The sequence below is a fragment of the Alosa alosa genome, chromosome 9, assembly GCF_017589495.1.
Source record: "Alosa alosa isolate M-15738 ecotype Scorff River chromosome 9, AALO_Geno_1.1, whole genome shotgun sequence".
Lineage (NCBI taxonomy): Eukaryota > Metazoa > Chordata > Actinopteri > Clupeiformes > Clupeidae > Alosa > Alosa alosa.
In genome coordinates, this window is record NC_063197.1 from 25,626,046 (window position 1) to 25,638,545 (window position 12,500).

The 12,500-nt window shown below is 51.4% G+C and overlaps 1 protein-coding gene across 1 annotated transcript in view; it reads left to right on the plus strand.

Moving 5' to 3' along the window:
* The window catches only part of crocc2 (ciliary rootlet coiled-coil, rootletin family member 2), a 67,603-nt gene that overhangs the window by 16,376 nt on the left and 38,727 nt on the right, over positions 1-12,500 (plus strand). The window contains exons 4-9 of the mRNA XM_048252784.1: positions 5,432-5,593; positions 6,006-6,089; positions 7,083-7,189; positions 9,607-9,751; positions 11,143-11,249; positions 12,164-12,370. Coding sequence (XP_048108741.1) covers positions 5,432-5,593; positions 6,006-6,089; positions 7,083-7,189; positions 9,607-9,751; positions 11,143-11,249; positions 12,164-12,370 — 812 coding nt within the window. The remainder of the gene's footprint in view (positions 1-5,431; positions 5,594-6,005; positions 6,090-7,082; positions 7,190-9,606; positions 9,752-11,142; positions 11,250-12,163; positions 12,371-12,500) is intronic.

The window sequence follows — 12,500 nt, forward strand, 5'->3', positions numbered from 1 at the left end:
GTTGTTTGAGGTGGAAAATGAAGTTGCGTTGCAAATTTGTTTGTCATGCTGTGTTATGAAAAGCTTGTACTGTAATTGCACAGCCATGAGAGAGAAAGAGAGAGAGAGAGTCAAAGCAGGAAGTATGGAGAGAAAGAGGGAGAGAAAGAGAGAGAGGGAGGGAAGAGGACACCAAACCAAGGCTGATAAGGGATAGTCTTTGCAGAAAGCCGAGCAGCTGGGGTGCGGCATAGACCTCCACCTTCGCCGATCCTTCACCCAGGCAGTGATTGGGTTACACCGGATTACACCGGATTGCATAGCATTAGCCTCTGGCTCCTCTGACATTAATGCTTCGGAGGGCCTCATGGATCAACACTTTGAAATGCCTCACACGCGCGCACACACACACACACACACACACACACACACACACACACAAGTGCGCGCACAACACACACACACACACGCGCGCGCGCACACACAGAGCGGCTAAGACGTGACTGACAGCTCGGCTGGCTGTGTGTGCTTGACCGCAGGAAATACAGCAGCCACTCCGCTCTCGCTCTTGCTCTCTCATGCGCAGCAGAGCTGACTTTGTAATCGCCATACGCTTTCCCTCACCGCGTCGCCGTGCTTGCTTTAGGTAACCTGAGATGCGCGCGGGGCGTTGCGCGAATGCGAAGATCATTTTAATTCATGTCAAAAAACCCACAGTGTGGCAGCAGAATGGAGGGGCCCACCGAGGACAATGGCTCTTTGAGGACGGTGATAGTTCCCCTGTTCAGGAGTGTGTGTGTGTGTGTGTGTGTGTGTGTGTGTGTGTGTGTGTGTGGTGGGGGGGCATGGAGCCTCAGAGAACCTTGGATCCGAACAGACTGTTCTGTACGTTATAATTGTACATCGCTTCAGGAGTGCTCTTGAACGCACTGGAGCCGGGGTCCTGGCTAATTTTTGCTGCGTAGTGCCGGTTTGTGTGGCTCTCGGCCATTACACCGATGCTTTAAAAACCAACAGGGCCTTTATTCCTCTGCCAGGTCCTGCAGGTCTGTTGGAGCAGCGCAGCCAACCACTGAAGGCCATGTGGTTTTAAAGGCTGACAGTAATAAAGTATGTGTGTGTGTGTGTGTTAATATGTGTGTCTGTGTCTGTGTGTGTGTGTGTCAGGGTACGTGTGCGTATGTGTGCACCGGCATGTGTGGGTGTTTTAGTCTTTGTGTCAAGCATTCACGCGATCCACATCAAACAGACTGGCCCCTTGTCCTGCTGTGGCCATTGCGGCTCATACCTTTAGTGAAACGAACCTGATTGGCTTGTAATTGGCGCTAGAATTGTTTTTGCCGAGACCTCATCGATTTCCAGAGGACCCATTAAAACACAGCTGCTGCCGGTGCTGCTGCCGGTGCGGACACGCCCTAAAAACCTCCAGCTCCCCGTGCCCCTGTCACCTCAGCTGCAACCCCCACCACTCACACACACACAAAAACCCCATCAGTATGGCTGCGCCCGTCTCCTGTGGGTCCCATTGGTGCCACACCCTGGAGCTGCCCATGACTAACGCCCAGGCCCAGCCCTGCTTGTGGAGTATATTTGAGGGCACGAATGTGCCCCCAAAAGGGTAGTTTGAGGGCGTTTTATTAAGATTGGGCTCCTCTCTGGCTCCGGTGGGGAACAGAGGGGCTGTTGTTGTCCCAGAGTGGGCTCACGTATGGAGGGGAGATGGGCTCGGCCGAGGGGGCCGCTGGTGTCAGAGCACGCGGGGTCCTTTTGGGTCCTTTCTCTCTCTTCTCTCTCTCTCTTTGTGTGTGTGTGTGTGTGTGTGTGTGTGTGTGTTTGTGTGTATGCACGTGCATGTTTAGGAAACCCTGGAGGGTACTTTAAGTGTTTATGTGTGTACAAGTGTAAGTGTTTGTGCATGTGTGTGGACTCTCTCATCCGCAGGAGAGCTTAAAGAGCATTTTTTTTCCCTACATGTGTGTGCATATGTGTTTATGTGTGTGTGTGTATGTATGTGTGTGTGTGTGTGTGATACAGAGTGAGAAGGAGTTAGTGTGTGTGTTTATATGTGACTGAGAGGGGGTGGTTGGAGTGTGTGTCTTTACGCACACACATGTTGATGTGAGAAGAAAGAAGAGTGGTCTCTTCCCTCCCTCCCTCTCTCCCTCTCCTCCCCCCCTCTCCCTCCCTCCCCACCTCCCTCCCTCCCTCCCCCCCTCCCTCCCTCCCCCTCTCCCTCCCTCCCCACCTCTCCCTCCCTCCCTCTCTCCCTCTCCTCCCCACCTCTCCCTCTCCTCCCCACCTCTCCCTCCCTCTCTCTCTCTCTCCTTCACTCTAACACTTCTCACTCTTTTCTTTATGGAAGCAGTCAGCTAGGACATGAGCTCTGGGCTGGGTGGAACATGTGGTTCCTGTTAGTGGGGACAGGGTGTCTGGCACCAACATGGGGAGTGGGTGGCGTGAGGCGGAGATGGGGGTGCTTCGGTTTGGTGGGTGTGTATATATATATATATATGTGTGTGTGTGTGTGTGTGTGTGTGTGTGAATGTATGTGTGTGTGTGTGTGTGTCTGTGTGTCTGTGTGTTTGTGTGTGTGTGTGTGTGTGTGTGAATGTATATATGTGTGTGTGTGTGTGTGTGTGTGTGTGGGTGGGTGTTTGAGGTTGGAGGGGGTTACGGCACATTGAGATTGAAGACCCTGGAAAGGCAGATAGGGATCAGAGGCCGTGGGGCTGCTGCCTGTGCGCGAGGCCTTAGGAGTGGCTGGGTGGGTGTTTAATGTGATTATCCTCAAAGAGAGGGATGATCCGCTCCTCGCTGCCCCTCACGGTCAGCCACAGTCCCTCCTCTGTGACCCCACAGCCCGCTAGGAGGGAGCGGAGATGCCTCTCTCTCTCTCTGTCCCCCTATACCAGCACCGCACAGCACACCACAGCAACAGCAACAGCAACAGCAACAGCAACAGCACAGCACAGCACAGCACAGCACAGCACAGCACAGCACAGCACAGCAACAGCAACAGCAACAGCAACAGCAACAGCAACAGCAACAGCACAGCACAGCACAGCAACAGCACAGCACAGCACAGCACAGCACATCAACAGAACAGCACAGCACAGCACAGCACAGCACATCAACAGAACAGCACAGCACAGCACTGCACAGCAACAGCACAGCAACAGCACAGCACAGCACCACACAGCACAGCAACAGCACAGCACAGCACCACACAGCACAGCAACAGCACAGCACAGCACCACACAGCACAACGCAGCACAGCACAGCACCACACAGCACAACGCAGCACAGCACTGCACAGCAACAGCACAGCACAGCAACAGCACAGCACAGCACAGCACAGCACCACACAGCACAGCAACAGCACAGCACAGCACAGCAACAGCACTGCTCTGCACTGCATCACTCTTACAGTACATTAGTTTGTGATCAAACCAGCTTACAGTATTATTGTACATGAAACCTGCTGCATCCAGCATAGCTAGCTAATGGCTAGCATTGGTAAACAATGAAATTTGACCTCTTTGCTCACATTTTTCATAATTTTAAACATTTTCTTTGGGTTCATGGCTGTCATTAGTCATGGTGCGTTACTCCCTGGGTCGCTCTGTGCTTTTATGTGTGCTGTCTAATTATCTGTATCCTTCCCAGTGCCTCTTATCTGATGTAATGGGCTTTGCTGTTGCCATTTTCAATGATTGTATGATGTTGTAACACTGAGAGAACTGGCCTTTGATTTACCTCACAGTACTCAAAAGGTCAGGGGACACTTATATGTATGTGTGTGTGCTCGTGTGTGTGTGTGTGTGTGTGTGTGTGTGTGTGTGTGTGTGTGTGTGTGTGTGTGTGTGTGTCTGTGCGTATTAAGTAAAGTATTAAGAAAATCATACGGGTGTGCATAGGAAAAAGGATGTTTCTTTGGTTGATGCAGCTGCAATCTTTATTCCACTAAAAAGCAGTAACGAAGCATATTCTGGGTGCTGACTGAAACAAGAGCTTCTTCGGGCAAACGATTCTTGCCATATATAGTGTACTGTAGCTCCTACCCTCGAAATGTAAATGAATTAGGCTTCTAATGCCAACAGATCTGGCAACCTTTTGTGGTTCGGTATGATAATGATCTCTCCCCCTTGCCTGGGATGGTTCTCAGTGGCCTACCCCAATGCCCATTCCACAATTGCTTGGTATCATTTGGACCATAGTTTGTTTCCTGGTCCTGGGTGAGGCCACAGCATGGACCTTTGTTTGTTATGTTGATAAGATGACCATATGGGAGATTATGTAGAATCTCATGTTCTCAGACAGGGTAAACTATATTCTTACAAAGTATGCATATGTGTGTGTGTGTGTGTGCACATGTGCGTGTGTATTAAGTAAGTTTGTGAGAAGATACACTGGCCAATTGTATCTGGGCCAACTGAGCTTGTCTCTGGTGGGTAGTGTGTGTGTGTGTGTGTGTGTGTGTGTGTGTGTGTGTGTGTGTGTGTGTGTGTGTGTGTGTGTGTGTGTGTGTGTGTGTGTGTGTGTGTGAGTGTGATCATGATCATGTGTGTGTGTGACCGGACGTGTAGGTGTCCACCGTGTGAAATATGTGTGTGTGTGTGTGTGTGTGTGTGTGTCTGTCTGTGGGTCTGTGTGTGTGTGTGCACATGTGTGTGTGTGTATTAAGTAAGTTTGTGAGAAGATACACTAGCCAGTTGTATCTGGGCCAACTGAGCTTGTCTCTGGTGGATAGTGTGTGTGTGTGTGTGTGTGTGTGTGAGTGTGAGTGTGAGTGTGAGTGTGAGTGTGAGTGTGAATGATCATGACCATGTGTGCGTGTGACCGGACGTGTAGGTGTCCACTGTGTGAAATACGTGTGTGTGTGTGTGTGTGTGTGTGTGTGTGTGTGTGTGTGTGTGTGTGTGTGTGTGTGTGTGTGTGTGTGTGTGTGTGTGTGTGTGTGTGTGTGTGTGTGTGTGTGTGAGAGAGTGTGAGTGATCATGATTATGTGTGTGTGTGACCGGACGTGTAGGTGTCCACCGTGTGAAATAATGTGTGTGTGTGTGTGTGTGTCTGTGTGTCTGTGTGTCTGTGTGTGTGTGTGCACATGTGTGTGTGTGTATTAAGTAAGTTTGTGAGAAGATACACTAGCCAGTTGTATCTGGGCCAACTGAGCTTGTCTCTGGTGGATAGTGTGTGTGTGTGTGTGTGTGTGTGTGTGTGTGTGTGTGTGAGTGATCATGATCATGTGTGCAGGTGAGTGTAGGTGATCATGAAATCATGTATGTGTGTGTGTGTGTGTCTGTGTGTGTGTGTGTGTGTGTGTGTGTGTGTGTGTGTGTGTGTGTGTGTGTGTGTGTGTGTGTGTGTGTGTGTGTGTGTGTGTGTGTGTGTGTGTGTGTGTGTGTGTGTGCAGTGTGTGTGTGTGTGTGTGTGTGTGTGTGTGTGTGTGCAGCTGGAGCAGATGCTGGTCCTGCAATCCGGTGACTCAGATCAGGAGAGTGTGAGTGCAGAGCGCCGGCTACGTGAGGAGGCTCGCTCCTACCGCCTCAAACTGCAGAGCTACCAGGAGAGCCAGCACAGACAGGCTCAGCTGGTGCAGAAGCTACAGGCCAAGGTTAGTATACACACACACACACACACACACACACACACACACACACACACACACACACAATCCACAAGCAACAAGCTCAGCTGGTGCAGAAGCTACAGGCCAAAGTTAGTACACACACATACGCACACACTCTCTCTCTCCCTCTCTCTCTCTCTCTCTCTCTCTCTCACACACACACACACACACACACGAGAAAAGGCTCAGCTGGTGTAGAAAAGCACCATTTCTTCTCACAAGCATACATCAACAAACACACACCACACGGGCATAAACATTGACTGTCAAAGAGGACCCATTGCCTGTCAGCCTGCCTGATGATAAATGAGTTTGTGTGTTTGTGTGTGTGTGCGGGCATGAGTGTGCATGTGCTTGTGTAGTGTTGGTCACTCAGCTGCTAGTGTGTGTGCTGCAGGTCCTGCAATATAAGAAGCGCTGTGGGGAGCTGGAGGAGCAGGTTCTGCAGAAGACTTCCGAGTCAGAGAAACTGCGCCTGTCTGTGAGTCACACACACACACACACACACACACACACATTTTAACCGTTTATTTATGTCAACATGAAGAAAATGGTACAGGGACACAAATATTAAGAATGCAGTACAATACATATGCAAACCTATGGACCAGTAGCACACACACACACACACACACACACACAGACACACACACACACACACTGCTGTCTTGAGACAGCGTTGAATTGGACAGCATTAGCCATTGGATAATGCCTCTCTCAGTGGACCCCATACTGAAATCATTGAACTGCATCTTCTTGTGATGGATGCTGATGTCTAAGGCATTCAGCTAAACATAAACACATCTAATAAGACTTAGTAGATCAAACTGGCATCTCTCTGCTGAGTGATGAAGAGGTTCACTTCACCCATGCCATAACAATGTCTTACCAGAGAAATGGGTAGAAACCACGAGTACTGGAATATGAAAGTGGAACGGCAACAGTACCTTTCATATTAAAGGAATCGTATGTAAGAAATGTATTTCAATAAATCATAAAATGACCCTGATATGTCACGAGACATTAAGAAATCATTATAATTTCAAATACTTATATCACTGACAACAGTAGTCCGGCCAGGGTATTGTCATTTAAAAAGTGAAGTTGCAGCCCTCAACTGATGTTGATGTTGTCATGTTGTGTTTTGGCCTGATGCGCCACCCTCCACCTATCTACTAATCATGAAGTCAGTAGTTTTTCAGCATCCAGCTTGCCAGCTCTGCCAGTCAGGGGGGAGAGGGAGGGGATACATCGCTCTACAGTAATTTGAAAGTGATTGCAGTACCAGTTTTGGCCACAATCTTACATACGGTTCCTTTAAGTGTCAATAATGCTCACAGGATTTATTGATTTGCATTTGTATTCATTTTGTGGGTGTTTTGGAGCCCGTTGTCTGTTGGAAGTAACGTTGTACCAGGGGGATTTGTCCAAGCTCGGTGAGTGTGTGTGAGGTGACTAATGTCCCTTCCTGCAGCTACAGACCCACCTGGACTCCTCTGCCCAGCGGCTCCAGCGCACCGAACAGGAGCACGGACGCGACCTCCAGAGCAAGCAGGGCCTACTGGAGGAAGAACAGAAAAGGTGAAAGAGAGAGAGAGAGAGAGAGAGAGAGAGAGATACATTTCTTTTATTACGAAAATCATACAAACATACACAGAAGCCAAGCACTGGGTGTTCTGAAAGGGTCTGCTGGGGAAGTAAAAATGTAACGAAGCTCAGAGCCACCCAAGGAGAGGTTTCTCTGGGAAGCCATGTGCAAAACACTGAGCATAAAACACAGTAAAACAGGCCCACGGAAAAAAGAGAAATTGCTGGGAGTTGGTCTTTTGATAGAGCCAGAGTGCTTGAAATTCCTGAAATTGAGAGATGTTCAGTTCCTGAGAGAAAAAGAGAGAAAGTTAGCTCCTGCTATTTCATTTCTTGTGTCATCGGGAGGAGAGAGCCAAAGCTGGCCTCCTAAGAGAGAGAGAAGCCTCTTCTTCTTTTTACCTTTCTTTCTCCCTTTTCTCTCTCCCTCTCTCACTCTCACTCTTTTTCCCATGCCCCCACCTCACTCGAGCTGGCTCAGCAGAAAGAGACGGAGAGAATCAAGGAGCAGTTAAAAAGACAAACGAGAAAAGAGGAGAGGATGAAAAACAACAGAGGGAATAAAGAGCAACAAAGTGAGGACAAATAAAGAGCAAGGGCAAGGAAAAAAAAGAAAAAAAACTCTCTCTCTCTCTCTCTCTCCCTCTCTCTCCCTCTCTCTCCCTCTCTCTCTCTGGCACACACTGGCCTTGGCTCGTTCCAATTTGTCAGAGTTAGTTAGCAGAGGCCCATCTGGCTCCGGCCGGTCCGTCGGCCCGGTTCTGTAGCGACGCCTCACACTGTGCGCCGGGCCCTGGGCCCCAACCTCCGCACCTGACGCCAGCCTCTAAAAGCCCCCAGATTTACAGCACTGGCCCCCGGGCCCCTGGCCCCCGTGAGACCCCGCTTTGGAGCCCTAATTGAAACACTTCTGGCAGACGCCTGGCCCACCTTGCCCGCCCCCCCCCACTTCACAGGCTCAGCGCTCCGCACTCTGCGCCTGAGAGCCTCTTCTTCTCTGCCCGGACCTTCGTTGGCCGCCGGTGCCGTGTTGGATCTCCACATCGCCGCCACTGTCGCTGCTGGATCCAGCTGCTCGCTCGCTAGCTTGCTAGCGCCACGGCTTTTAGCGGCGCTAAACCCACCCACCCACGCACACCCCATGAGCTCCAGCTCCATCTCCAGGCCTATTAAGGGCCGTAAATAACGCTAAGCCCTGTGCCGTGGCTCCGGCTCCTGTAGTTTGTCTCGGCGTGTTATGGTATCGGCCGTCACTGGTGGGGCTTGCTCGCCTCAAGGGACCGGTGAGTCGTCAGCGTCAGTCGTCTTGCTTAAGTTGCTGTGGAAAACTTGTCCTCCGTTGTCGTGTGAAATGAATCCAAACATGCGCCTGACACCGACTGAAATCATCTCAAAATGTAGGAGAGCCATCCACCCACAACTCCCCCACCTCGGCCCCAGCCCCCAAGACACATACACACGCACACATACACACACACACACACACACACACACACACACACACACACATGCATACACTTATAGACTGTCACACAACACCACAGTACACATAATTTAGATGAAGTTTGTCTTGTCTCCATTTATCTCCCCCCCCTTCTCTCTCTCTCTCTCTCTCTCTCTCTCTCTCTCTCTCTCCCTCTCTCTCTATCTTTTCCCTCACTCCCACTCTCCCACATTCTCGTCTCTCTCCGGTCCTCTCCCCACTGTTATTTCCCATAAATTGCTTTCGTTTGCTACATCACACGTTGGCAGCGGTTGCCGTTACTGGGTGTAGACCCGCGCAGGCTGATGTAAACATCCCTGCAAACGACTCGACAAGTGAACATGGGAATCTGGTGGCAATTAAGGAGCGGGTGGAGGTGGGGACTCGGGGTGTACATCTGACACGGACTTTATAAATCTGTCACGTGCACTGTGGCCCTCCACCCCCACCCCACCCCCCCCCCTCGGTAAGCGTGGCTGGCAACGACGGATTTGAGGTCCGTGGGTTTATGAGCCCGTAAATGTAGGAGTGATATAGTGGGCTGCATGATGAAGGGCTGGGGGTGTTAGGAATCATATGGGTGTGTGTGTATGTGTGTGCATACATAGGTGGTGTGTGTATATGTGTGTGTGTGTGTGTGTGTGTGTGTATCTTTTTACATATTTGATAATGTATGTTCTGCATGTGTGTTTTTTTGTACGTGTGAGCTGTGTGCTGCTTCGTGGCTGCATGGGTATGTGAGTGTGTGTATGTATGTACAGTATGTAGATGTTGGGCATCATTGGCAGGCTTTGACGGGTGATGGTGCCAGCTCTGGTCTCTGAGTTTGAGGAGGAGGAAGAGGAGGAAGTGGGGGTGGTGCTGGGTCTCTAAGGGGATGCTGGCAGGTGATGAAGGCTGCTCTTCTGTCCCCCGCTTCACTCCACAGGTGCTCGGGCCTGAGCCAGGTGAACGCGCTGCTCCGCCAGCAGCTGGAGCAGGCGGCCGCCGCCAACCAGGGCCTGAGCGAGAGCCTGCGCCGGGCCCGCCTGGACGCCGAGCACAAGGACACGCGACTGCGCAGGGAGCAGGAGGTAAGGGAGACGCAGGCATGCATAGTTGCACGCACACACACACACACAGGCACACACGCACGCACGCACACACAAATGCATGCATACACAAATGCACGCATGCACACACACACACACAGGCACACACGCACGCACGCATGCACGCACAAATGCATGCATACACAAATGCACGCACACACACATGCACACACACACAAGTACAAACACTCTCACACTCACGCATGTACACAGACAAACACACACACACGCGTATGCACATACACACAAACACACACACACACATACACTCACACACAAACACACTCCCACACACACGTACATGCGCACACACACATACACACACACACTGGGTCTGCCAGGACGCCAAGCACAAGGACACGCGACTGCACAGGGAGCAGGAGAGAGAGAGAGAGAGAGAGAGAGAGAGGGGAAGGAAAGGAGGAGGAGGAGATGGGACGGAAGGGAAAAAAGTTAGTGTGGGAAGGGGAGGGAAGGGGAGAGTGTAGAGAGATCTTGCTCTGTTGTTGCTATTGTTTTGTGTGTCTCTGTGTGTGTGTTATCTTCCCCTCTGTCCATTTCTCTCTCTTCTCTGTGACTCTCTATATCCCTCTCTCTTTCTCTCTCCCGCTCTCTTTCCATCCGAGCCCAATGAAACGAAACGTTGGAACTCGCAGAATTCCACCCATGGCCCTGTTTGTTCAGCCTGGACACTGGGCTTTGTTTTAAACCTCTGTTTTGATTTTCTCAGCTGTTGTTTCCTGTGAAAACATTCCAATCGCTCGGACAGAGGGTGGGTGACAGAGGGAGAGAGAGAGAGAGAGAGAGGGAGGGAGAGAGAGAGGGAGAGAGAGAGAGAAGGAGGGACAGAGGGAGGAAGGGAGAATTTGTTGCACGGTGCAAACATCTGGCAAGACTTGAGCGCTTGCTCTGCAGATGGCCACATACAATACAGTGGGACCCCATTACTGTACACTAGTGTCCACTTTTTGGCTCGAAGTTTTATTTATGTCCTCCGGTGGGTGTTTTTCCACCCATGCCTGTAGAAAAGTGTTTATTTTTGAATGTGTATTTATATATGCGATTTTTTTGTGTTTTGTGTGTATATGTGATGTTTGCATGTATGTGTGCGAGAGTGTTTATGTGTAATGGTGTGTATGTTTGCATGTGTATGCACTCTTTAGTAGTGTAGTTGGGTGTTCATTTAGGCATCTAAAAGCACAGTTCACTCTTATCTCACAAGTTCATTGCGTTGGTCTTTCAAGTGACTTTTTTCTGCAACTCTTTGCCCAAGCAAGGCCTCCCTGCTCAAACAAATTGCTTTGATAGGAGCCATCTCTCCATCCAGTCTGACCTCCAGCACCCCGTGTCTCTTCCCCTCTCCCTCCCCCCAGACGAGTGCCTCCAGACTGGGCCGTGAGCAGGCGCGTGTGCGGGCGCTGTGGCGCCAGGCCGCCTCCCTCCGCAGCACCTTCACCCAGCTCAGGGCCTTCACTGACAGGTGAGCTCAGCAGGGGTCTGGAGCCGCACTGGAGCTAGACTCTGTCACCTCGGCACCTCTGAACCTTTCCAACTCACACCCATATCCTCTCTCTCTCTCTCTCTCTCTCTCTCTCACGCACGCGCACACACACACACAAACTCACCCATATTCACACTCAAACACAGACATACACACCCCCCCCCCACACACACACACACACACATACACAAACCCACAACACTCACACACACACATCGTATCACCAACACCAACACCACCAAACAGCTCCCCCAGTTTCATTTTTCCCTGACTGGGATCAAAGCAGGAAAGGGGGGGGGGGGTCAGGTAACCCCCCCCTCCCCCCCAGCGCAGTCCTCTCCTCTACTCCTGGGAGTCGATCTGGGGCCTGACAGCCCTCGCCGTGGGGTCGGCCCAGAGCCATCCATCAGGATAAGGCGCTGGATCCTGCGGTCTTGGCTCCTGTCAGAGCGCTCCGAGTGGCTCCTGAGCAGCGCTGAGTAATTTGCTGCGATGTGGGATTACTCAACACTCCGCCGCCGTATCAGCAGAGAGGCTAAACCTCGCGGGCTCCACGCCTCCACGCCTCCACGCCTCCACGCCTCCAGGCCTCCAGGCCCCGGAGCCGTTCAAAGGGGTTGGTTCCCGGGGTCACCCCTTGGAGGCTAATGGCTTCAGGCAGCTGAAGGATCCAGCCATAAACCCTCCACCTCAAACTCTCATCCACCCTTCCCGCCTGTCACCTCATCACACCCCCACCCCCACACCCAACCCTCCTCCTTACTCTCACTCTGAGATAAAACGGCCTTGCAACAGATATATTAGCTTAATTTCTCTTGGCAATTTAAGTGCTGGGTCACAGTGACTGCACTAAGGGTGTGTGCATATGTGTGTTTGTGTGTGTGTGTGTGTAGGAACCTCGCTGACATGCGGACAGAGTGTGTTAGCACCGGGCGCCAGCTGCGAGCTGCCTGCCTGAGCCTGGAGGTGAGCGTGAGTCAGCAGAGCGCCCCCTCTGGTGTGGAGGTGCCGGCGCTGGAGAGGCAGCTCCGGGAGAAGCTGCTGGAGGCCATGCAGCTGCAGGCGCGCTGGGACGCCGAGAAGGTGGAGCTCAACTCCAGGTCTGTCTGGAGACTGTGTGTGCGGATGCTCGTCAGTGTACATGATCTGCTGTTTGTCTTTCTATAAGCTGTGTGTGTGGCTGGTGCCAGATGTTCTTCTTGTCCTGGTCCATTCTCAGAAGATCATCTT